We start from the raw sequence: 26,940 nt of genomic DNA on the forward strand, positions 1-26,940 counted from the left end.
ATCATAAATTTAATGTATTTGCAAACTCTGCTCACTTTTATTTGTTTTCTTAAAAAACATTTACAACTGAAATCACGAGCATTTATAAATTACAACAGCAAACACAATATCAGTTTAAATACGCCCGCCTGAGCCGGCTCTAACCACAGGCGGTCAGCTGGCTGGTTACGGACTCAAACGAGTTTAACCACAGCTTGAAGTTCACGCCTGGCTCCGGGGCGCTCGGCTGCAGCAGGAACTATTTCACTGATGACGCAATCGTCAGCGTGAGCGTGCTTTAGTCTCATAACACGTTACAGTGCCCCCCCCTGTAAACCAAAAACTCACATTTATTCGGCCATCTGCCCCCCGCATGCTTCTGCAAGCTGTCCAATCAGAGGAAAGCTGGCAGCTTAAGAGACAGTAGCCAAAGCAGAGGGTGACTGAGGGGCTGAGCCCTGACACAGGAGGATTATTTTGAACTGTGAATCATGCAAAGCTGCTCCATGACACTAAAAATATGAAGCTGGAAATATCAGTGAGAAGTCGCCGGTTTGATTCCTGCTGCTGCTGAGACGCCCTAGAGCAAACTGTTAGCTTTGTGGGTCAGCTGACAGACCAGACGTGAACGGGCATCTGGTTCAGGACAATCACACACGACCCAACAAAAACATCAGCCGTGCAGCGATCGTGGCCTCAAAAGGAAATATGAAGTTTTTTGTTTTTTAATATTTAAAAAAAACTAACAAAAGATCTGCAGAGGCTCCACCCACTGCTTATCTGAACAACCAATGAGCTCTCAGATCAGGTCAGGTGTGTTACCCAGAATGCCGTGGGCACAGTGATGCGGCACTCCTGACTCCTGCTGCTCAAAATAAGCAGGGGTGCTATTTTTGACAGAAACCACACCAAGCTACTCAGAGCAGAGAACAGGAAGTCAGAAACAAGCCACATTTCAAAATAAAAGACCCCATGCAGGCTAAATGCTCCTGGTACAACTTGAAGACCCTCAGAGACGTGACGCAGTGATTCAGGATTCAAATCATCTGGACCTGCGGATTCCTCGGTCAGGCCTGAACTGTCTAGGGTAGCTGCTGGTGCTCGCAGGGCGGACAGGAAGGAGAAGGCGACGCCTTCGAGGGGAACTTGTCTGTAAATTGGATCGTTTATTTCCTCTGACCTCGCTCGTCCCAAACCAGACGCTCTGAGCTGAAACCAGCGAAGCTTTCGAGCATCAACACATGACAGCGTGCATTAAATCCGTCCTCTTTCCTCTTCAGCCTTAACGCTGAGTCGCTGAGCTCCATCAAAAAGCTCTGCTCTGCATTCTGCCGCTGAAACAACCTGTTTATTACACCCTCTGCTTTATTAGAGCCATAAATATCTACACTTTGTTATAATACAGATTTCACATCACACAGCACTTCCCGAATGAGTGCGTCGGGCCTCCAGGTGAGTCTCCAGGTCCAAACAGAAGGGAACTTCCTGTACTGCCATCTGGATTCTAACAGGAAATAGTTCGAGCTTCATCGTGGAGGTCAGGCAGCGGGCGGTGGATGAGAGGATTACAGCCGTGTGTGTGGGAGGTTATTCTACTCGTTATGATCGGTGATCTTTGTCGCCGGTCGGGTTTTACAGGTGACCGCTGTTGTACTTAGCTTGCTAACTCGCTCTCCGAGACTTTCACTCCGCCTCCGTGGAAGCTCGTGTCAGGTCACCTGCTTCAGTCGTGCTTCGCTGATGTGCACCAGCACCACAAAGCTACAGAGGGAATCCAGCGGTGACTGGAGGATCTGAGAGGTTCGGGTTTTTTGCCATTTCCTGTGTCCTAACCTTGGCCTCTGTGGTCACATGGAAAGACTCAAACTGCAGCTTCATTGTGACGGGCCGACCATCTTCTGGAAGACTCCCAGCACAACGAGTCGTTCAAAAACACTAATAAAAAAAACGTCTGAAAGTCCTTCTCGACCACGCTTTAAAAACAAACTGTGAGGCTCGCCCGTGACCATGCAGTGCATCTTTAAATCAGGCAGCCCGGCCCGAGCTTCTAACCAGCCCTCGCCTTCGACGCTGCACCAATCACGGCTCAGAATGCTGCTGAGAGAAGTGCGTTCCTTTTGTCTCCTGCTGCCGGATCTACTTTCAGGATCGTTGATGGAGCCGTAGAGCGTCTGGATTCACACCGACGAGGCAAAAGGACAGGACAGGAAGGAGTGCGGCACTCCGACCTCCAGCTGGAGGCAGCAGAGAGGTGAAGAACACGAGCAGGTGAAGGCAGCGGGGATCCGAAGGCTCGCCGTTTTCCCTTCGCAGGGATGAACGAGCGCGGGGGACGTCACCAGGACCCGTTTCAGCATTCGAGAGGCGGGTGGAAGCTGCGTCTGCAGTCGATGGCCTTCGGGCTGGGAGGCTGTGCTCGCTTCTTCCGCAGCTCCTCCCGACCCAGAGTACCGCTGAGCCGAGAGTACGCCGCCTTGTACTTCTTATCGAACGCCGCTGTAAGAGAGAGAGGAGGAGGAGTTACCATCGAACAGCTGACCTCAAAGATGTCGAAGGTTAAAATATGCGAGTCTGTGACTGAACTACAGACCACACCCATGTAAAGGAACAGCCGTCGTGTGCTTCCTCTGATTTAACACTGTTTGACCAGTTACTCTGTTCTGCTGGGAGCAGTCTCCACGCAGCAGCATGAGCACGTCTGCTGACGGTGCCGTGAGGAGCTCTGCAGTCATACTGCAGAGTGACACGACAGGAGGATGGACCTGAGCGATCTTCGAGCCCTGCAGGGCCTCACGGTTTGGCTCTTACTCCCTGAGTGTCTTAAAGACATAAAGACCCGGATGGCCGCTAACTTTCTGCTTCTTAACTCAGATCAAACTGAGGTTGTTGTACTCTTGTTGGTTTTTCTATCTATTATTGTACGATCTACTGTACAATATAAAGCGCCTTGAGGCGACTGTTGTTGTGATTTGGCGCTGTATGAATAAAATTAAATCGATTGTGTGGCGATCATCTGAAACCAGGCTCCACCTCCTGATGACGTGTTAGGAGATTAAATGGTGGACTCCAACAGTTAGCACCATCAATTTAGTGATGGGTGGGTGGATGGATGCATGTATTGGTGGATGGATGAGTGGATTGGGTGGATGGACAGGCGGGCAGCCTCGACCTTTGACCTCCAAAATCTAAACATTTCTTCCTTTGGTCCATGTCTGTAATTTATTCACAGACATCAGCTTCACAGGAAACGCCCACAAACACGAATGCAGAACATACTAATAATAATAATGCTAGCTGCTAGCCTGTGGCGTGTTCTTACCGACGTGATCTTTGCCCATGGCTGCCAGCGTGAGGAAGAGGAACTCTCTGTACAGACTCCTGCCAGACAGAAAACACAAAATTCACATCTCACCGCATCAAAGTAAAACCTCAGCTGAACGTTTTTCAGGTCGTCTCGCTGCCGCCCGTCTCCGTTTCACAAACTTCTGCGCCTGCCGGCTCACCTCTGGATCCTGGGGGTTCCCGGCTGTTTGGCCAGCGTGTCCAGGAAGAGCGTGACGGCCTTGTGCACCTCATTCATGCCCACCCACCGCAGCACCTCCTCCAGGAAGGACAGGGTGAACGGGTGGTTGTGCCTCCGCCAGCTGTAGCTTCTCATCAGGACGCCACCTGTTGGAAGGAAAGAAGGATGGCGGCTTAAATGCTTAAATGTTAAAAAGTCAACAACTCAACAATAAACGTGTGTTCATCTCACTGTGGATCCTCCAGAGGACGTAGAGGGGGGGCCACTGGTCTGTGTCGGGGGTCAGGGTGTCCCACAGGAGTCTCACTCTCACTGCCGAGTTCTCCGACTGGGAAACACAAACGACGAGAGTCAGCCAGGCGTCATCTAACCGATAACATGGCTGCTGTGAGGTCACCGCGGCGTGAGCTCAGGTTTTATTGGGATGTCACTGATTAGCAGGTGTCCTGTACAGTCTGTCGATGCAGACAAAAAAGCCACGCTGCTGGTGGACGTGATGCCAAAGTGCAGGCTTCAAATTCAACATCGAACCCCAGCCGGCACAGCACCGAGCCGACCCCACATTCACCACAGTCGACCTCATTTTGCCCTTTTTGTTTTTCTCTCCTCTTGGACACGCCCACCTGGCTGCCGTAACTTCACCTAACTGTGTTACCTGTGTGAACTGGCTGACCAGCGGTGAGGCTCGGACCAGCTGCAGCAGGTTGTTGGGCAGGCCGAGGCGCTGGAAGTACCACACCAGGTTCCAGAAGATGATGGAGTGGTTGTCCAGGAACTGAGGCTGGGCCAGGACCGCCTCGCCTTCGTTCTCCAGCAGACTCTCCAGCTCCTTCCTCAGAACCAGAGGGCTCAGGTAGGCCACGGTCACCTGGGGAACTCCGCCCACTGACGAACCCTGATGGAGGGGGTGGAGTCTGTGAGTGAGACGTCCGGTGAGGATGATGTGTGAGAGAAACGGCTTTGCGGAGCATTACCGTGGTGGTCCTGCTGGTCTCGGAGTAGCTGCTGGTCTCGGAGCTGGAGTCCTCGCTCAGCCCGTTACACTGGGGTCGCAGGGACGCCTCGTGACCACTGGGGGGCCTCACGGCACTCTCCACCTCGTCCTCCAGGTTCCAGTTGCAGCGGTCCGCACTGACAAGGCAAAGAAAAGTCAGCTCCGGAAAAGAAGCACCTGTCAATGCGGCATAAACGATCTATGCTTCTGGAGTTTGACCACCAGCAGATAACGTCCGTCCTGCAGGAACACCTCTGGTTACCTTAGGCCACAGCAACGTGCTAAACCAGCTGTACCTGCTGACGGGTCCAAGGTCACAGATCTCGGCGTTCAGGAAGGGAACAAAGGAGGAGCCGCAGAACGGGCAGGAGGAGTTCAGGTTGGAGTCGTCCGATGTCCAGCCCGCCATGATCTCCTCGTCGTAAACCAGCGAGTTGCAGCTACGACAAAGCGAGCAGCTGGACATCAACACCTGGACACACGGGGGGAGGGGCTCAGGTTAACCGACGGGACCAGTCCAGTTGCTGCAGCGTTCCTAAAAACGCTCCATTTACCTCTATTCCCACCCCCTCCTGATTGGCGTCCCAGGACCGGCGTAGAGGATACGCAGGACTCGGCACATCCATCAAGTCGAGGTCGCTTCCTACAGACAGCGAGCTCTGAGAAGACAGGAAGTAGATTAGCGACAGAGACTCTGTTAACACCTGCGAGGAGCAAAAACAAGGAACACTTTAATACTGGAATGTGTGCAGACGATGCTCACGAACCAACACCCGACACAGACTTCCATCAACAGCAGCAAACAGCTGCAGGCTCACATCACACACCTCCGAGCAACGATCTGACACGAGCAAACGCGAAGACGCCGCCGTTACCTCTGACGTGGCGTTGACCAGCTTCTCCTTTGCTTTCAGGAGAGTTTCGGCCACTTGACCTTTCCTCGACGGCCTCTGGTCCGACACTCTTCGTCCAATCACTCCTCCTCCCGCTCCTCCCCCTCCTCCCGGGCGCCGGTCGCCCACGCTGGCGGCTCGTCGCACGGACACTCGGTGTTTGGTCGGCGTGAGGAGTTGCTGCAGTTTGCCCGCCAGTCCTCCTCGGCTCGGGGAGGAGACGTTGTTGTAGTTCTCATCTACAGCTTTGTTCCTGCCGGACGAGCCCTGCACGTCGGCAGGTCTGAGGATCAAACACGCACACGGGTGAAGAAACGTCCAATCAGAGGCCAGAATCGATGTCAGACAGGTGAAGGTGAAACTGACCGTCTGTCTGCCTCAGCGGGCAAGTCCAGCTCCGAGTCGGCCGACTCCACGCACTCTTTGTAGAAGCTGGAGAGGCAGACCTGACTCCGCTGAACCAGAGCTCCACCGGAGGGCGCTGGAGGCGGCGTGGACGTGTCCCGCCGTCCCAGCGGGGGTTTACGGGAGACGGCGTCTGCGCAGCCATTGGCCCCCGCCTCACGGAGGACGGACTTCTTACCCGGTTTGACCTCTGTGGGGCAGAAAGGAGAATTAGTGAGACGATGATGTCACAGAGGAAGAGGAGGACGCGGCGAAGCTGAGCAGGCCGCCTCTTACTGTCGCTCGCCATCTTCATGCTGCTCAGACTGTTGCTCTTCACCAGCGGGCCAGTCAGAGACTCGTGACTCGAGCTTTCACTCAGACCGCTCCAACTGGACTGACGAATCAGAGAGGAGTGGGGGCGGGGCCTTCGGTCAAACTCCGCCGCCGTTTCTGTAACCAAACGTATAAATGAAAGGTCAGGGCTACTTCCTGCGTAATGGTGGGGGTCATCCATCAACGCTCCCCGCCGTCTGAAAATTAAAATCATAAACTTAAAGATGTCTGACCTCCACGCGAACCCACGGAGCCGCTCTTCTGCCGCCGTTTGATTGGCTGTCTGAACTGGGCCACAGCCAGCAGGACGTTCCTCAGCTTGGCCCAGCGGAGACGCCCGCCCTGATTGGTCGACGGCCACTTGCTCTCCAGCACCGCCTGAGGAGAGAGAACGGCGTCAGCGAGGACGTTCAGAGTTCACGCCGTAACATCAGGAAAACACCTGAACAGGTGACGCAGGTGACGCGCACCGTCCTCGCCACGTCACTGTGTGTCTGTGCATGTGTGTGTGTGTGTGTCTGTGCGTGTGTGTCTGTGTGTGTGTGTCTGTGGGTGTGTGTCTGTGGGTGTGTCTCTGTGTTGTGTGACCTTGTTGTAGTATCCGTAGGTGATGGTGTTCGGTGTGATTCCCGCCTTCTTCATCTCCAGCAGGACTCTGACGGCGAGGACTGGCTGCCCAAACTGACCACACAGCTGCATCAGGATCCGGTAACACACCTGCACGCGCGCACACACACACACACACACACACACTCAGTATAACCTGGTGCTCATATCATCATATTCGAGTCCTCCGTGTCAGCACTCGGGGCTCCAACGATCTGCGAGTTTGTCACAGCTGACACTCGGGCGGATTTTTCTAAACGTCTCAGGTCAACAAGTCAAATAAACATGTCACGGCAGCGACCTTTGACCCCGTCCGAGCCTCACCTCATCCGGCAGCACCACCTTGCGGTTCTCCATGTGTTTGAGGACGTCGTAGGCTGTGTGCAGGGCGCGGACCTTGGCGGTCTCCGCACGGACGAAGGTGGGCAGGTAGATGAACCAGAGGCCGTAGCAGTGACCCAGCAGGCACTTGGACCACATGTCCGGCACTGCCGAGTACTTCTGGGCCCGTTTCTGAGCCAACTTGATCTCCTGGAGAGAGGAGGAGGAGGAGGAGGAGGAGGAGGAGGAGGTCAGAGCAGGTGTTCAGCGTCTGAATCATGACTTTAAAATCAGCGTTTTAGATTTAAACACAGAAATGTGAATATCACAGCATCACGTCCGAGTCACGCGTTAGAGAATAAACTGAGCACTGGCTGCACGCTGCATTACAGCCTAAACAAAGTCATGCTTACACATTTAGCCCTGAGATTATTCTGGGCTGTCAAGATTATTGCAAAGTTTTTAACTTGTGTTTTAATGAAAGGCTCTGAAGCTCATCTTCAACCTCTCAGTGAACAGCGCAGAGTCTCCTCCAGTTTGGATCGTTTCACTGTAAAAAACTGAGGAAGGTCCAAGTTTCTACACCCAACACGCACCAAGCCGTCTAACAGCCACTTCTAGGACTGGAAGCTAAATATTAGGGGTGCAACGATACTCGTATCGATATTGAACCGTTCGATACAGTGCTTTCGGTTCGGTACGCATATGTATCGAACAATACAACATTTGTAATTTATTTTATCAACTTTCCTTCTGACTATGCTGTCTGTGTGGAGCGCTCAGTGGATCTGCGCTCGACAGTGCAGCCTAGGCGGAGTAGTCGAACGCAGATTCACTGAGCGCAGGGCAAGCTAGCGAGACAGAAGCTAAGCTCGTTGCAACATGGACCTCCCCCACTCTCATTCAGATCTGGCGTTTGGAATTATTTTGGTTTTCATGTGACGTATGACCCTGAAGGTAAGCGAGTCATGGACTAAAGTAAAACAGTATGTTGGATGTGCCACGCAATGCTCAATTACATGGGTGGGAGCTAGTGCGTTATCACGGTTTGCTCGTTAACGTGTTGGCCGTCCAGCCCCACGCACGGGGCGATCCGCGGCAGCTCGTTAACGGAGATTTGCCGTGTTGTGGCGTTAACGTCATTTCAGATTAACGCTGACAGCACTAGTGGGAACACAACGAGTATGACTGCACATTTACGCCGACATCATCCTAGTGCAAAGACAAGTGGAAGCAGACAAAAACAACAAGCACGCATGCTACAAACTTTACCCGAGTCATTTAGACAGCCGTTAGCACAGGATTCTCCTTATGGGGACCTGATATGTTTAATATGCTGCTGAGAATATAGCCCAGAAGAAGCGGATAGTATAGCTTTTATTTTGAAAGAGCCATTTCTCTGTAATAAACTCTCTGTTCCAAAGATGAGGGATTCCTCGATCAGATATTTATTTTTTTATTACTTTGTTGTTTCAGCAACATTAAATTTAAAAACTGTACTTTTGAGTTAAAATATATATTTATAATTTTAATAAATGACAAATTAAAAAGGCATGAACATCTTTTGTATCGAAAAAATATCGAACCGTGAATTTTGTGTATCGTTGCACCCCTGCTAAATACAGCTGTAAATGTTGGTGATCGACCTGCAGAGAGCACGTGCAAAGAAAACAGGACGGGGTCCCGAGACAGAACCCTGTGGAGCTCCACATGGTCCCGAGCCTGTTGCAGGGTTTACAGAGTGGAAGCCTGCACTGGTCTCCGACCAGCAGAATCAGGATCCCTTCCTCTGCTCCCAGCACCGACGCCAGCCTACAAACCTGTGACAGTTTGACCTGAGTCATAATCTCAGACTTTAAACTCACAGCACTCAGAGTCCAGCTGAGGATCGGACGCATTATTGAATGTTAGCGGTCTAACAGCTGACCGGCGTCGCAGCAGCACGCTGCTCTTATTCAGCTCTTTGCGCACAGAGTGTCAGCACTTCCAGGAGCATCGCTCACAGGAACCAATCACAGCTCTGATATTATGACTATTAGTTTAATCAGGATGCCTGTCGTCTGTGTTTGCAGAGCGTCCAGTGAGTTAGCTCGACGACAGCAGAGAGCGGGCTGAGGCTAGGCGTGGAGCCTCAAGTGGACATGGGAGGAACTGCAGGCTGTGACGGTTTTCAGCGAGCAGTAGAAATGAGATTCACTCCCACTGATGAAACTGCAGCTCTCCTGCAGGAGGAGCTTTAACAGCACTGCTGCGATGTGTACATGACTAAATCCTCCCAGCATGCTCTCCTCCTGCTCAGATCAGAAAACACCGTCTGTGCCGCTCTCAGTCACGCCGTCTGTGGCCTCTGCATGTTTAATGAGTGCTGAAATATTGATACCAGTTCATTAAATTACAATGATGAATGGACGCCTGTTAAAGCTCCTCCTCTCGCTTCCACTCTGAGGGAAACTGGGTCACAGCTAGCTTCAGCTCAGAGGATGGGAGGAAACCTCCACGCGCGGCGCTCCCCTGAACGCATCGCTGCTCCCGTCGGAGCGTGCTCTGTACACACGAATGAACACAACACGGGACCAGATCATTTCTGCTCAGCATCTTTGTCTTACCTGTTTGGTGCGGCGGGGGGCGGGGCTACTGGGGGCGCTGCCCTTGGCTGGGACGCGGAGTTGGTCCTGGGGCTGGTCGAAGAGCTCTAGTTTGAGGGTGGGGAAGGTCTCATAACTGGACAGGTGAGAGGGAAACAAGTGTGAGCAGGTGGTACGGCTGACGTGGCTCCTCCTCCCCGAGAGGACGCCATTCAGTCTGTTTGCACGCAGCAAATAAGAACGTGTTTAATGAAAAGTGTTGAAACCGTCTGTTCACATCGAGACGCTCCGTGATGGCAGAAGGATGGAAGCTCATTGGCTAACATACAGAAGGAAACGGGTCACCTGGGTTAACATCCTGACCATCCTCCCACCTCCACAGCAAACAAGCCACCCCACCCATTTCCACGGCCCCTGAGGGCGGAGCTGTACCTGTAGAGGGCGGGGCACTCAGACCCATCAGGTTCCTGCGGTTCCTCGGGAGGCATGATGAAGACGGTGTGCTCGCCGCTGTGCGTCTCGTCCAGATCGATCAGCCTCACCTCCTCCGGCTTCTCCACGTCCACCTGCTTAGCAAGAGAACACCAATCAAAACCTTAGCTGGGCGCTAGCCGAGCAACGCGAGAAAGCATCGCCGCTCTGACCTTCTGCACGCACTCGTCGAAGAACTCGAGGCAGGCGTGGCGGTCGCTGACGAACGAGCACTCCTCGATGAACTGGGTGAACATCTGCGTCTTGGTCAGCTGGGTGTAAAACTTCTGCTGCGTTCGATCCCGAGACTTCAGGAAACCTGCGGCACAAAGAGGAAGAGGCGCAGCTTCACTCACAGGGCAGCGTGTGCATCACACGCCCCGATTCACAGCTCTGCACACAAAAGCCGCCAACGTTACGAAGGGCGCACCCTGCAGGTTGAACAGGGAGCTGCAGTCGGTGGTGGTGTCGGACGGCGCCTGCGTGATGGGCAGCAGGAAGGCTCTGTAGCCTCGCAGCAGGCAGCTCATGAAGCGCAGGAAGGCCTCCTGGATCTCCAGCTCCAGCTGCTTCTGACGCCTGTAGATTTGGTCGTAGTCGGTCAGCAGGAACTCCAGCGTCGCCTCCTCCTGGCCGGGAGTGCAAACTGCAGCCACAAGAAGTGAGAGTCACTAAATGACGCAACCCTGTTTACACACTGGTTCATGTGTTCAGCCGTTGCAGTCGCTCACTTTTCTCCAGCGTCTTGTGGAGGTTGGTGAGGACGTTGAACAGCATCTTGCCGTGTTTCCTGGGTAACGAACGCCATGACAGTGGCTTCTTGTCATCTGACCTGAAACGAGGAAAAGGAGGAGGAAAGTTTTCTCCAATGAAGATAATGCTGAAACATCAAATGCTGCAGTTCCTCTGACGTCCAGCAGAGGCAGCAGAGAGGCAGCCCCATAGACTCCCGTGTTAAAACTATTCAGCAGAAATAAACATGTTTACAGCCGGATACACAAACTGTTTGGTTCCTGTGGATAATCAAAGATTATCAGAGCAGATGCAGGAAGAAGACTGCTGAAGATACGAATAAAGGGAGTTTTTTAACCATCTATCCTGGGCTCGGTGCACAGGTGGCGTCAGACTCACTGGAAGATGGTGTTGGCGTCCAGGTCAACACACACCACATCGGTGGGGGGGTCGTGCAGGTCGAAGTAGCTGGAGTGGACGCCCACGATGAAGGGCATCGGTGCCAGCAACACGTCTGCCATCTGCAGCGGGCACAGAGGGATGTAGGGACAGAGCCAGCGGAGCGGGAACGTCATCTGGACACAGAAACCGGAGTTACAAACTTCCAGGACAGATTCAGGCCTGTCTGCAAACCATGAACCTGCTGACGGGATCACAAGGAAAGATTTATCCTCCCGCCCGGAACAAACTCTAGATTTGCTTTGGATTCAGTGTTTTCAATCCGTGGCTCAGGGGCCAGCGGGGGCCCTCATTTTAATTGGCCCACGAGAATAAAGATGAAGCATTGGGACTTTTGTCATTTGGAATGAGGGCGTGTGCGCGTCTTACGGAGACGAGGGCCTCGCTGACGGAGGTGAGGACGTCAGGTCGGAGCGAGTGCAGCAGCAGCTTGTGTTCGGTGAGGACGGCGAGCAGCAGCGTGCAGGCGTTTTCTGGGCCGAGGTTCTGCAGCAGCTTCAGGAAGCTCGCGCCGCTATCGTAAACACACAGGGGTCAAAGGTCAAACACAGGCGTGACGGTAAAGGTACTTTGGTTCGTCTGGATAAAGCTGGCACTCACCTGAGCGGGAGCGGCGAGGAGACGGGCTGGCAGAGCAGCAGGTTGTCGTACGGCGAGAGCTGCGAACACACACAGCTGGCATCAGTACACACACACACACCCACACACACACACACACACACACCCACACACACACACACACACACACACACACACACACACACACCCCACACACACCCACACACACACACACCCCCACACACCCCATCTTCTCAAGAACTAAAAGGATCTTTGAACCGAGTACCAGACAAAGAAGGATTATTCTGAACTGTGACTCATGCAAAGCCGCACTGGTAAAGTCCAGGAATAAACGAGCGACTGTGACGTGATTAATCCAAATCAAGTAAAATCACACGTGAAGCCCTCACTGATCATCACCCAGGTTTGTTTCTTGTTAAAAATCATGATTTCAGGATGAGAGTGATTCATGGAGAGGCTCTGAGTGGGCGCCGTTACCCGGTTTGTTCTGCAAACAGATCGCCTCCTACGTCCTGTCAGGAGGGAGCAAAGAATAAAGTCACAGCGTTTTCGTCCATCTACGCGTTTCATCAGAAAAACACGATCCGATCTACAAAGTGAGGATAATTACACAACGTCAGTCACGTTTGATCTCAGTTTTATTGACACCGTCCATCAGAGGGAAAACTTGGCAACTGTGGGGAGGAAGAGCTGCCACAGGAAGCAGTCACACAAACAACACATTTGTCCACCGTGCAGCGTCGAGGCGCTCTGCAGGAAGAAATCTAATGCAAATGCAATGACCTGGAGGACAAACACTTCCTGCTCCAGCTCACACAAACCTGCGTCAGGTTTGTTGTATCAGTGTGGAACAACATGACTGCGCTGTGAACTTTCAGAAGGCGAAACATTTGCACGGTCGGTTCGTTGGGTCTTACCTGAACGAGGATTCGAGGACGCTGCGGGGAAGGAAACGGGACGTTGTGCATGAAGCTGGAGATGTGTCTGCAGGAGGGGAACAAAAAAAACAAAACAGGAAACGGACATCAGGACACATCGCTTCTGTGCACAGATCATACGTGATAACGTGTTTTTAATCAGCTGGCAAGCGTTTATCGGTCAGAGGCCGGTGTGAAGGCCTCTGACCGAGAGAGAAGACGGTTCACGGACTTCTCGATCGGCAGCACGTGGGGCCCGGAGATGGAGTATCTGTAGACGAAGGTGAGGAACTTCTGGAAGACGGTGAAGAAGGGCCAGTGAGAGAGGACGCAGATGCTCTTCTTCACCTGCAGGCTGCGGTTGGTGATGGGCCGCCGGTCGACGACGCTCAGCAGACCGAGGCGGATGCTCTGTCGCTCCGACAGCAGCTCTCTGCAGAACGACTCGTAAAACTGGATGGCGGCGCCGTAAACCTGCAGGGACGAAGCAAAGATGGAGACGTAACAGCGGTTCATGCTCGAGTTAGGAGCCAGTTTATGGTTCAGAGGTCGGACTGAAAGACGACCTCGCTGCTCTGTGTAACAATGGTTTAAAGCATCAAAGTTGTAACTGCACAGTAAACAACACAACGGATCACCTCCACCCGCTGATCATCTGTGGTTCCAGTTAACCCACCTTGTCCCCGGAGGCGGAGGTGAGGACGAAGGTGGAGAAGACGGGCAGCTGGTACTTGGTGTTCTGAGGCCAGCTCTCCACGGTGACGCCCATCGGCAGGCAGAAGACCGGCACCGACTCGGGCAGAGGAAACGAGTCCAGGTCCTCCTCCGGGTAGCGGCTGATCAGATCTGCAGGCAGCGATACTCTGATTACTCCAGCACAGATCCTGCGATACTCTGATTACTCCAGCACAGATCCTGACTTTTCCTGTTGGATTTATTGCGACCCTCAGTTCTGGTTTTCCACTGGGAGCGTACTGGGAGCTCCATATGATGAAAACCATCACCCATGTGAGCAGCTGGGAGCTGTGCTGCACAGACTGGGGAAACCTCCCCGTGTCTCTGCAGCGTTTCTAACTCTCGCCTCCTGCAGGAGGCTGAAAACACACGGGGTCACGCGGGTACTCACCGGCCTCGAACACCAGGGCATTGGCTGTAGCCACGGCTCTCTTGTAGCACACGTGCAGTGCTGGGCCCCACTGCAGACACACAAACAGCAGCACAGCGACAGGGTCAGTGACGCAGCACTCACAGGGGGCTCAAACCCCTGAAACACCCCCGCCTCCCCGCACTCACCATGCCCGTGTTCAGGTTCTTGTCGACTCTGCAGAAGGTGTGCGGCGCCACCTCGCCCTTGCTGGGCAGCAGCAGGGCGATGTCGGTGACGCCCAGCGTGTGGAGGCCCTGCGAGTCCGGAGCCCGGCGGTACGTCAGGAAGACCCGATGAGCCGTGGGGGCGCCGCCCGCGCTCAGGCTCGCCGAGCGGCTGTACGGCGTGGTTTCAATAACGTACCAGCCCTGCTTCAGCTGCTCCTTCCCCTCGTACAGAACCCTGCAGACAGGGCAGTGCATCAGAGCGCCTCCATCGGTCGCACCAGCAGTGCGATGATCGCTAACCACAGCCTGAACCGCCGCAGGGAGGAACGCTGCTCACACCTTTTCTCACCCTCTCCCTCCCTCACCCCCAACCAGGCCCTCAGACGACTGTCCTTCCTGTTTAAACACAGTTCTTCCTCCCCACTGTCACCTATCCTGCTAACAGGAGGCGGACAAGGCTGGGTTCCCTCTGAGGTTGGAGGTCTGTCCAAACCTGCAGCTCCACCTGCTGCTTCACTCCATGAAACACCTAATCTGAAAGGACTAAGCTCGTTATTTCCCAACACTGAGTGTAAACTAACGAGGCGAGCACGACGGCCTGCCCACTGCGTTACATAATCCTGTGGATGACATAACCTCGGCTTTAATAAGCACCGCACGAGCCAGAAACCCTGCAGCTGCATCAGAGCCTCGCACGCTCCAGCTGTTACTGACAGATACCACGAAACGAGCGCTGGATGAAAAAAGCCTCGTGTTTAGGGAAATCTTCACACTGTAAAGAATAACGAGGATTTCTTATTGATATACAGCTGATGCAAAATAAAACACGTCGAATGTTTTTAACGTTAAATTCTCACAAAAATGAAGAAAACGTTTTTTCATTCAGCTTCAACTCTGAATCGACAAAATCAGTCGGCTCATAACCACAAACGTGTGTGCGTCTCACCCCAGGTCCAGGATGGGCGGCTTGTCCCGCCCTCGGCGGTAACACAGGTACAGGTGCGGGTTGTTGATGAGGCCGGCGCTCAGCTCGGCCGAGTGTCCGCCCAGCGTCTTCTCGATGCAGGTGAAGCCCTCGGGAACGTCCTCCCCGAGCCCCCGGGCGATCACCACCAGGTCCGTCACGGGCTCTGCCGCCCGGCCCGTCGAGGACGAAGACGAGGACGTCGTCGAGGAGGCGGCGGCCTTCCCATCCTCGTCCAGGGGCCTCCACGGCCCCGCGGGGTCCAGGCCAGCCACTACAAAGTAGTCCACCAGCTGGGGACATTTCTCCTCGGTCATGCCTCCTGTCGATCCTCCACTGCAGGACAGAGAGCACAGGTCACCACAGCAGGCGGGCTGCAAAGCAGCTTGCAGATGAACAGCAGCAGAAAATACAGTCAGTCACACCAAATACATTACTGCAAACGTGACATCACCAGCAGGCGTGGCCCAACGCCGGTATTTACACCAACTCTGATACGCTCCAGGGTAATAGATTACTTTTTCAAGTTAGTTAAATGAGATTATTACTGGACCTTTAGTCTGACACACACTGGAGGTCGGGACGATGACTCGCAGCCCCGAATCAACCAATCAGAGAGCAGCAGAGAGGCTGCTGTGTGGATCCGCCCTGACGGAGCGTGACGGTAAACACCGACGCTGATTCTGCTACGACGTGCGATTAAACTGAAGAGTGTGTGTGTGTGTGTGTGTGTTTGCTTCAAATCAGTCTTCTCTAACTGTAAACTCTCCTCTGATTGGCTGTGGAGCCTCTCACTGATGTTTTCACGCCATCACGTGACGTCACAGCAAAGAACCCGATTTAAAAACTCAACACATCACTGCTCATTCAGATCAGACAGGAAGTGAACGTACAGGAAGTGAACAGACCGGAAGTGAACAGACCATCAAATCCAAATAAACAATAATCAGAAAATTAATCTGCAAAAAAGAAAAAACAAACAAATGACAGGAAAACGTGAAATAAAAACTTTTTACTGATTCTGCTGATGTCACTAATGTTCACGTAACAGCGCTGTGATTAGCTGGTTGCTAGGCAACCTGAAGACATCTCCATCAGCGGGCAGAGCCGTGTGCCGAGTTTGGTTAGTATGGATTTAAAAGGCACATGATCACATGACCGCCGTGCGCAGGTAAACAATCATTTGATATTAACATCAAACATGAATTACAGACCAGCTGAGCGCTGCGTTCGGGAAACCCGGGAAACTCCAGCGTGAGCGACGGCGTTCGGACAAACTCCGATCACAGCTTTAAGTTTAAAACGAGCGTTTTTCAGTCGCGCTCCACCTCAGCATAAACGCTCAGCATCTCCGTTTCACCTGAGAATATCAGAGCGACTCTTCTTCATGGTTTATTGATGACACGGCCGCTTCCTCAGCTCAGACGCGATTTAAACTTTTACAGCTGATGTCAGCAGACGCGTCCAAACAGCTGCTTTCCTTCCTGTTCTGTGAGGAGGAGATATTCAGTCGTGCAGGGCGGCGCCGCGCTCGTCGCTGTCATCGCAAGGTGAAAGTGAGAGGGACCAGTTGAAGAGGAAGTGCAGCAATCGGAGGGTCAGAGGTCAGCTGGCAAACAGGAAGCGGACAGGCGACCTGCTTCCTGTTCATCAATGACGTCACACAGCGAGGTGATAAAACACGGCGTTATCTCTTTAACACAAACCTGCTGTCCGTCGTCACCGAGCACAAACACACCTCCACCCCCTCAGCAGTTTGCACATCCACACACGACACCGCCCACCGAGGAGTTTCCATCCCAGCCTCAGAGACGGACCCGCCTACAGGAGCTCGCCAGACCAGTTTAAACTGGCCTGAAACTGGTCCAAAACCAAGGTCCAAGATGAATCAGACCCCAATCGAGCCCATCCCAACCCAGAGTAAAACCAAACCAGCCTCCATGAGCACAATCCCAGTTAAAACCCTTCAACATAACCTGAGATGCTGCAAAGCTTCTCATTCGTATTTGTCACCAGGTTCTGTGTAAGAGTCAGAAAAGCCTCAGCTGGACCTGAGCTGATCTAAAACCAGAATAAGAAAAGGAGAAACTGAGCTGTAGTGAGTCACAGTCAGCTGCTGTGGTAAACACTAAAATACTTCATCCTGTGCAGATACGACACAACTTCCCCCAGTGACAAAATAACCGTTTAGTAGGAAAGGAAAACCCCCGAACACCGTTACCTGACACCTTCAGACCAAGACCAGGCCCGGCCCACGCGGTGAGCCTGAAACACGAGTTTAACATCAAACATGAAACAAACCCACTCAGCTCCGTGACACAGGAACACACATGGGCTGAAAGTCCAAACCAACACTGACCCAGTCTGCACCAGGTGAACACGGGCTCGGGTGCGGAGCTCGAGCAGCAGCTGATTCACAGGTAGAATCTGCTCGTGTCGCCTGCTGTCTGCACACACCTGAGGGGTCCGACCTGGTTAAATAAATGTGACATCAGACGGTGCGCCCTGGTCTTGAAATCAAACGCACCAGCCTGTGTTTGCTGAGTTATCACAGACATTTCAGCTGAAACAGCTGCTTTCATCAGTCAGTTCCCTTTTTAATATGCAACAGTGGAAACGCACACACACACACACACAGACACACACACACTGGAAATCCCAGAGACGCAGCAGATTTCCTCACAGACCAGCATCAAACACTCAAACCTTTAAAACCTCGCCGTTGCCAAGCGTGAGGGGCAACCACACACTCTGACCTCTGACCTCCAGAACACAGACATCACCCGCTGGTTTAAGTCACTCCTGAGGTCTGCTTTTTACATTTGAGCTTTTTGTCTCCAGCAGTTTGGACAAAAGGGTGGAGCAAACTCCTGTCATCAAACCAGAGCTCCGCCTCTCTGGGCTCGCCTAGCCTGTTGTCATTAAAACGCACCAAACGGCACAAACACGGTGGGGCTGTCGGTGTCGGGCCTCCCTCTGCAGCAGTCTGACCTCTGACCCTTTAAACAGTTTCAACAAACTGTTCGAGCGCAGCAGGAAGTGAAGCACCTAAGAGGAAGTGAAACGGTTAATAATAATCCCGATCGCAGCTGAAACCGGAACCTCTCCTCCGCTGCGAGCGGCGGTTTGTCTCGCACACCTGAAGAAGCGCCTGGTTTTCTCACGCTCCCTGACGCTGGTTAGAGGTCAGCGCTGCGATGATATGGCGTGAGGGAAAGTAACACAGGTGTGTAACGAGGTCACCAAAATACATGAAACTATGTACTACAAACGTGGAACCACGAGCAGGAGGTCACACCTGACCTACAGGTACAGCCAATCACCTGCCTCCATCTGCTCCTATCCCAGCATCGTCCTGCGCCGCACAGACATCTGCACCTGTGCAAACCAAACATCAGCTGATCACCTGTCACACCTGACTCAGGTGATGTGAGCCACATGTCAGGTGTGTTGTTGGGGCCAAACGCCTGAGCTGTCGATGCCTGACTCTGCCCAGGTGAGGCTCAGGTGTGCTGTTCTGTTCGAACCCAGAGGTTACCCTCACTGCATGTGTGTGAGCGTGAGTGTGTGAGAGGAGTGTCTGAGCTCTGCTCGGGTCTCTAACTTCCACAGACTCCACGCTTCACTTCCTGCTGAGCGACGCATCGAGCCAACCAATCTGGCAGCTCCGGCGGGACCGTGCCGAGGTGCCGAGCTAAGAAGACGGCGAGGTTTTACTGACCACGAGCGCGACGAAGCCTAACACACGAACAAACACAAACGGGCTCTTACTGCGATCGTGGATCGGTCCGTGCGTCCAGGCTGACGAGCTGTCAGTCACACGCCTCGCTCGCTGCAGTGCGTTAGAGCGAGCGGCTGCCACAGGAAGTGAGCGGTGCAGCGAGGGAGAAAAATAGAGCTTTCATTTCCAGTGTGAGCGCGAGCGCCGAGGCAGGAAGGTGTGAAAGCAGTGCTGTTTCCCCCGAAGTAGAGGTGACAGCAAACAGGAAGTGGGTGTGTCTGTGTGTGTCTGTGTGTGTGTGTGTCTGTGTGTGTGTGTGTGTGTGTGTCTGTGTCTGTGTGTGTGTGTGTCTGTGTGTGTGTGTCTGTACCCTGGTCCTCACAAGTTTGAAGACATTTTTGAGGCTCAAAATGTGGTTTTAGTGTCAGGGTGATAATCAGGTTCAGGTTCAGGCGTTCATTCATGGTTAGGGTTCACAGCTAGGGAAACCATTATGTCAATGAAGGTCCTCACTAAGATAGCTGAACGGGGTTGTGTGTGTGTGTGTGTGTGTGTGTCTGTGTGTGTGTGTTAACTGGTACTAGCCGCTGGGGGCGGGGTTTGTTGAATCACAGCGCCTCTGTGTCTCCCGGGGCGTCACGCTGCAGTCACTCACTGGCATCAGCAGCCTCAGTGACATCACTGTCACATGACTGCCTGCAGCTGCGGTCACTCGCTCACATTTTCCCATCAGGCTCTGGGTGTTACGAAGGTGCTTCACTTCTTACCAGGTACATCACCATGGTAACCAATGCCGCACACCTCACCGTTCGAGATTAGAGATCGACAGGTAAGAAACCATCGCCTGCTGACCAATCAGATCTCAGGAAAAGGGCGTGAGCCCAGGAAGAGTCGTGTGTTTGCGTGAGCGTCGGTGACGAGAACACTATTGTTATTGGTCTGTTAGGACGAGCATGTGACCCTGTGTCCAATCAGGAAGCGTCCAGTCCCAGTCTGACATTTTATTTTTTATTTCCTGTCAGACCATTAAACTTCCCCCCGTCCACCGCTCCGAGGCCGCGGCGCCCGTTGCCTATTGTTAGTCATACCGAACGGCGCAGAGAGCAGACCGAGGGAACCGTACGAGCATGCTCAGTAGTTCACCTCCACACCGTAAACACATTTAACCCGGATAAAACCCCGACCTTTAACCCTGACCGTCGGTGATCAGCTGGGCTGATGTGCACCTGAACCACGCCCACTCAAGTTTTACTTGGATGCTTTCTGCACCCTCGAAAAACGTCAGGTGATTACTCAGCGGCGCGCAGTTCGCTGAGGGACCAGAACAAAACCACAGAGCGTGCATCAGAGGTTAGCGAGCACACGCTCTGCCTGAGCAGCTTACTGGGACCGCCCTCAGAACCACCCAGAACCTCTGATGTGTGCGTGAGATTCGCTGAGGCACAGGTGAGGTCATCGGGTCATCAGGTGGTTTCACGGGGACACAGTGAAGGACGCACTTCTGATCCTGCTCCACACTTCTGGAGCTTCAGGGATGTGCAGCTTTCTGAAGAACAACCTCAGTGAAGCCGGCCGGCATCATCATCATCATCGTGATGTCACCGAGTGCCTGTCACTCCAACTGCACCGGCCTTCTTCTTCTGTGGTCACTTTAAAACAAACACTAAAACTCTTCATTACGACCGCCTGAGCTCAGCAGCTCTCACCTCCTTCAGAGCCCCACAGCGCAGCCGCCGTCGCGCAGCCGCCGTCGCGCAGCCGCCGGAGACTCGACGAGTTTGTCACCGAGCCTCCTCACGAAACCGTGCAGTGTCGCTCACCACGTTCACGTGTGTTAAAGGGGAACAGGTGAACTCTCACTGAAGGTGCTCATCAGTCCAGCTCCAAGCACAGGAAGGAGGCGGAGTCTGCCTGGACAGGTGCGTGTGTCACCTGTGACATGTACATGTGATGTCATCCAGTTACAGGTGAGACGCGTCTGTGCTCACCTGAGCTCAGAATCCACAGCAGCAAAGTTATTCAGTCCATAATTAAATGAATTCTTCGATCTGATGACAGCAGGGAGCTGAAATTTCCCAGAACTCTGTTACTCTGAGTCGCCTTCAGTCCGTGTGACTGAAGCGCTGCTCTCGTATCCCAACCCGTCCTCGGCCCTCGGAGCTTAGAATCCCCCAGCAAGCCGAGCTATTTAAAGCATCGTGACAAAGGCCCGGGACGGTCAGCGACGCTCCGGCTGCTCCTTAAACTCTGACCGGCATCCGGAATATTCCTCACACAGACAGCACGGAAGGAGATCCAGATACACGAGGCTAAATTTAGTCTGTCCACAGAGCGCCGGAGCTCCGAGGACACACTGCCAGCTTCCAAAATTAAGTCACATGATGATGATGCAGCAACCGTGACGAAGAAGAACAACCGAGACACACAAACAGGCAGCAGGACGAAGCTTCGGCGTCTGCTTCATTCACACCTCCGACCACAGCTCCTGGTCCCATATAGGACGATGATGTCATCACGGATAACAGTGATGACATCAGGAAACACCAATGACAGCACAGGAAATAAAACGCTATTCATCACAGTGTCTGCTGCTTACAAACAGTCATCAGATCATGTTGTTATTGTTATTATTGTTAGTGTCATATATGTCAGGTGAGTCCAGGTGAGTCCAGGTGAGCACCTGAACCGGAGGATAAACATGGAGGACACGAGAGAGCAGCAGGAGACAGGAATGGATTACAGAGGACATCCTGAAACAGGATCTGTGTGTGTGTGTGTGTGTGTGTGTGTGTGTGTGTGTGTGTGTGTGTGTTTTAGTGTTGAAGGTTTGGAGGCTCAGCAATAAACTGAAGGACAAACACAGAGCGGCTGACGCACCTGTGCACAGGTGAGCCGCTAGAATAAAAACTGAAGAGCACGAAACTAACAGCTGACCGTCACCAAGCAGCAAACCTGCGCTTCCTCCGAGCCAGCAGTCAGACTTCCTGTCTGCCCTAAAACAGGAAGTTATACCAACCCAAAACAAATATGCTACCCTTTCAAAATAAAATCACAGATTCAAAACACGACAGCTGCAGGCAAACACCGAGTGTGCGGTGTGATCGTCCTGACTGAGCGACTCCTGCATGGTTCAACACACTAAAAATGACCTTTGACCTCTGTTTGGTGATGCTGTAGGTCGCTGGTTCGATCCCGTCTACTCCACATATGGGGCAGCAAGCTAATCCACGGGAGCGTGCAGCGTGCGCGTTGGGCAGGAACTGCGCCTTGTAGAGCGACACAAGAATCAGACCAATCAGGCGTTTTCCTCAACAACACGCACGCTGTGTCTTCTGCATGTTGTTGTTCCAACATGGCTGACACCCACCGAGGTCGAGGAGGTCAGAGGTCATTTCTCTGACTCTGCTCTAAAAGGCCACACTAAATCGATCTCAAGTTCACTCGTGTTATTCTAAAGGAAAAAGGAAAAAACTCTGGACGTCGGCCAACATGGCAGAGCACGCTCAGACCGCTGAATCCATGACAACACGCACAGCTAACGGGTCAGAGGTCAAAGTTCAGCTTCCCCCTTCTGAGTCCACTTCAGTCACACAGGAAGTCATCTTGCACTGACTGTGGATCAATCCACTGCTGAAAATAGTCCCTGCAGACTTCAGCTTCAGGAAACCTCCGAGGCCTTTTTAAAAACGCGGACGTGTGGCGAGCGTTCAAAAACACTTCCATCACAGGAGGACACAGAGGTCAGAGGTCAGCCCGACCAGTCCCGTTACATAACTGTCAGCTCACGCCCCGCAGCAACGTTCGGGACATGAAACCGTCCAAATGTTGGAGGCTGAGTCGTTGCGTAATCTCCTGGAAACAGAGTCGCTCACGCGTCCCAGTTCAGCGCGGAGGCAGTGAACGCATCACAGGAAGAATGCTGAGCCGCAAGTCTGCAGACGCGGCGTTCCAGTTTATGCTCCAGTCGGCTCGTAACGCTCCCATTCCACCACATTCTGCACCCCTAAAACCACCCAGTGCTAAAACCAGCACTAACCAGTCCTCATCCACAAACCACTAAAACTAAACCAGCTCCTGACCGGGTCTCAGAGTCGACCCACCAACTACCTGCTGCCCCACAAATTCAGTCCATCACTATTTACAGTTAGTCAGGTCAAAGGTCATCCAGGTGGTACACCGAAGGTCAGATTATGAAGATGAATGTGACCACGCCCCCTTTATGGTTGCAATGGTAATAACCTGCTCATATGTAACCAGCTCCGTTTCAGCTCAGAGTAAAGGTTAAAGGTCACCTTCACGTATCAAAGGTCTGAGCAGCAGGTCTCATTTCTAACACGAGACAGGAGCGTGTCAGCAAAAAACCACAGACGTCCAATCAGGAGCCTTATTTAAATAACTGCTACAAGGCCACGCCCTCTGATGACATCATACAGTCTGGGCGGTTTTCAGCCTTCAGGTGTGCAGCAGGTATGTTATCAGCGTCTGACACGCTCCTGTTCTTTGTGATCCGTCACATGACCGCGGCTTCGCTCTGCAGCTACAAATTCTTTACAAGAAGCGACACGTCCTGCAGGCGTCTCAGGTTTCCTCGCCGCCGCAACTTTGCTGTGTTTACCTGTTCTAGTCACACGGACCAATCACATCCAAGCCAGGCCTCAGGAAGGAAGTCATGTGACTTGCATGAAGCTGGTTTCACATCAGAATTATTAACATTTCATTTTCAGTTCGAGTTATTTTGAGTTTTTTTATATTTTATTGAATTTTAAATATATTTATTTTTTATTTCCTCGATTGTTGCTGCTCGTGTTCACTTTTCCTCCTTTGTTAATCGCTGACCTGCCGTACAATGAAAATATGAATCTATTGATTGCTGTTTGTATCAGCAGCAAACTGATCGATCGGTATTGATCAGTTTTAATAATAATAATAAATAATAATGGATTGCATTTATATAGAGCTGTACAATCCCACTGTTCATTCACTCACACATTCACACACTGGTGGAGGCAGCTATAGGTGTAGCCACAGCTGCTCTGGGGCAGGCTGACAGAGGCGAGGCTGCCACATCGCGCCATCGGCCCCTCTGGCCACCACCAGTAGGCGGTAGGTGAAGCGTGTTGCCCAAGGACACAACGACCGAGACTGCCCGAGTCGGGGCTCGAACCGGCAACCAGATGATCAGATGATCGAGCTCACCGTGCCGATTTCTGATTTGTCCGTTTTTACCTTAATAATCTGATGATTTCGTTCTCCATGAGAGCAAACCTACAACACACAGACAGGGACAAATTAAAGGAAAAAGAACGGGAAGGTGAGCTTGGCTCTGACTGAGGAGGAGGAAGGAGCCTCCGTGGATTTCACCTGAGCTCAGGCTTTGTGGCTGCAGGTTAGAGGGCCCTGTCTACCTTCAGGAGTTTGAGGATGATGGTGGAGCTCAGAGCTGGAGGAGTGATGCAGAAGAGAAAGCAGCAGCAGCTTCCTTCATGCAGGCTTTTCCTTTAATTTGTCCCCCGCTGAACATGACTCGTAGGTGCAACAAGGAGACAGACAGGTGTGCAGACAGGTGCTGGTGCTGGGGGGGACATCAGCTGCGGGACATCCAAAACCTCCTCCACAACATCCCCAGCGGGGTTCCATTATCGGACAGGGCTCTGCACGCGTAATTTCCACGCTTCAATAAACAGGTTCGAGACTGAAGAACGTCCGAAAACCGAACCACGGTGAAACCACCACATAGCTCCGGGTTAGGCCTTCTCTGAGCCCGCGGACCGACGCTGGTCGCCGCCGGAGCGCCGAGCGGCCCCAGCAGGACGCGGGTTCCATTATCGGACGGAGAATGCCCGCCTGGGTGCGCTCGTTTTTGAGTCTCGTTCTGCGCGTTTACCGCAACGCGACCCGCTTTCGCGAACAGCGGGATCACGGCGAGCCCACCGAGGCCCGCTGGAGCACGGTTCCGTTCCTCCCGGTTCGCACACCGGGCAGCTGTAGATGTTGACATTAAACGCGGTTCCGTTAAGCTAGTCCCACCCGCAGCTAGCGCGGCGGTCGCTCCGAGTCGCGCGTGAAACACGGCCCGTTCTCCCCGGCCCCTCCGGTCCCCGGTACCTGTGTGTCGGTGCTGGTTGTTCCCGCGGCGGGCTCTACGGTCCATGATCAGGTCATTCTCTCACATGTGACGTCCATGTTTGTCCGTCTGCTCCGACGAGCCGCAGCAGGCAAGCAGCCAATCGGCGCCGACAGCTTCCGGTAAACCCCTTCAAAATAAAATCATTTTAAACGGCCCTCAACCACAACAACAAAATTCCACAGTCTCGTTATTTCGCCATATTAATTAACACAATCGTTACATTTGATATGGTTTAATGTTATTATATATTAAAGCTAACACAGCGAGACAACCAGTCACTCTCACACCTGTTTATTTGTTTATTTGTTTATTTATAAGGAACCCCATTAGCTTCCACAACAGTGGCTGCTAGTCTTCCTGGGGCCCAAACCATCAAGTACCACCAAATAAAATGTTACACAATGAGTTGGATGCAAATTGTCCACATAATTTGGCTCTTACATCCACAATAAGGTTTTACAATTCTGAAAATGTAAACATGTGAATATTAAAAATTATATAAAAAAAGCAAAAAAAACCCAAAACAAAACACTCAAACAAAATACACAATTTCCATTACAAGTGACATTACCCTCTACAATTTTTACAAATAAATTAAAAACTGCCTAAATAGGCTTTTAGGTGATTTTTAAAATTATGAATAGAAGCTAATTCTCTAATTGCATAAGGCGACTTATTCCACTGAAAAGATGCTCTAAATATAACAGAGTTTTTCAAAAAGTTACTTTTAACTCGAGGAGTTACTAAATTGTGGTTAGTTGAAAATCGTGTGGCATGATTATGTATTTCATCTGGATGCTGCAACTGAGCATAAAAAAGTGTGGTGTGTTTACCAGTATTGCTTTCTTTAAAAATACAAGTAAGCCATAGTATAATTTAGCTTGTACAGAAAGCCAAGACAGTTTATCGTGCATTTTATCAATACTTGTATAATATGAACACCTTAACACTAATCTGGCCGCCCTATTTTGGACTAACTGAAGTCTGTTCAGATCTGTCTTATTAGCTGCTGACCAAATGACTGAGCAGTACTCTAGATGAGATAATACTAGTGCATTAATGACATCTTTCATAATTGAAGAAGTGATATAAAAAGAGCATTTCCTAGCTATAGCTATGCCCTGTCCCATTTTCCTTATAACAGAGTTGATGTGCTGAGACCATGAAAGGTGGTGGTTTATGGTAACACCAAGTAATTTAGTCTGGGTGACCTGTTCTAATACCGATCCAGCTATGGAAAGGTTTAGCTGTGGGCTGTTGACTAAGCGTCCTCTACTTCCTATTAACATGGATTTGGATTTAGACACGTTTAAAATCATGTTGTTTTTACTTATCCAGTCAAATATGTTCAGCAAACCTAGTTGTAATACGCTGGTCAATTCAGAGTAGCTACTGGCTGAATAAAACATGGTGGAATCATCAGCATACATTACAAGACGAGATTTATCCAGGACGTACGGCAAATCGTTTGTAAAGACTGAATAGAGAAGTGGACCGAGGCAGCTGCCTTGGGGTAGAGCACAGTTCATTTCACAGCCCTCAGAGAAATAACCGTTATAATAAACCTTTTGCCTTCTTCCAGACAAATAACTTTCCATCCAGCACAAAGCAGCTGGTGAAAATCCATAACATTGTAGTTTATCTATCAAAAGATCAGGATTTATCAAATCAAATGCAGCACTAAAGTCCAAAAATACCACCCCGGCCAAATTCCCATTATCTAGATATTTGTACCAGTTATCTGTCATGTGACTGAGAGCTGAGCTGGTGGAATAACCAGGTTTGTAAGCATGTTGAAACTGAGAGAGTAACTGATTTTCTGTTAGGTAATGTTGAATTTGTTCATAGACAATCCTCTCCATAATTTTACTTAGAACGGGGAGCAGACTAATAGATCTGCTATTGACACCATTAAAAACGTCGTTCTTGTTTTTAGGAATGGGAATTATTTTCGATTCTTTCCACTGCAATGGAAATAAGCTGCATGCCAAAGATCTATTAAATATGTGACATATAGGAAGGGACACAAACTTGG

General features: G+C 51.7%; 1 protein-coding gene across 4 annotated transcripts; it reads right to left on the reverse strand.

Moving 5' to 3' along the window:
* Positions 1–13: 13 nt before the first annotated feature.
* On the reverse strand, positions 14–25,011 carry LOC120732989 (DENN domain-containing protein 4B-like). Of its 4 annotated transcripts, none has more exons than XM_040030942.1 (29): positions 24,884–25,011; positions 15,040–15,393; positions 14,073–14,328; positions 13,906–13,975; positions 13,456–13,625; positions 13,012–13,253; positions 12,780–12,846; positions 11,884–11,942; positions 11,653–11,797; positions 11,224–11,399; positions 10,824–10,924; positions 10,523–10,738; positions 10,266–10,411; positions 10,054–10,187; positions 9,643–9,757; positions 7,040–7,246; positions 6,698–6,826; positions 6,343–6,487; positions 6,071–6,226; positions 5,756–5,984; positions 5,372–5,672; positions 5,051–5,155; positions 4,793–4,968; positions 4,477–4,633; positions 4,158–4,397; positions 3,734–3,830; positions 3,483–3,648; positions 3,299–3,357; positions 14–2,475 (listed from the first exon to the last, which is right to left on the reverse strand). In XM_040030942.1, the coding sequence occupies exons 2-29, from the start codon at positions 15,372–15,374 to the stop codon at positions 2,330–2,332; spliced, it is 4,545 nt and encodes a 1,514-aa protein (XP_039886876.1). In that variant the 5' UTR covers positions 15,375–15,393; positions 24,884–25,011; the 3' UTR covers positions 14–2,329. The 4 variants fall into 4 exon arrangements, with proteins under 4 accessions (XP_039886876.1, XP_039886878.1, XP_039886877.1 ...); XM_040030944.1 differs by lacking the exon at positions 24,884–25,011 and adding an exon at positions 18,829–20,439; XM_040030943.1 differs by lacking the exon at positions 24,884–25,011 and having other exon boundaries at positions 15,040–16,257.
* Positions 25,012–26,940: the final 1,929 nt, after the last annotated feature.

The sequence above is a fragment of the Simochromis diagramma genome, unplaced genomic scaffold, assembly GCF_900408965.1.
Source record: "Simochromis diagramma unplaced genomic scaffold, fSimDia1.1 OVJJ01000361.1, whole genome shotgun sequence".
Lineage (NCBI taxonomy): Eukaryota > Metazoa > Chordata > Actinopteri > Cichliformes > Cichlidae > Simochromis > Simochromis diagramma.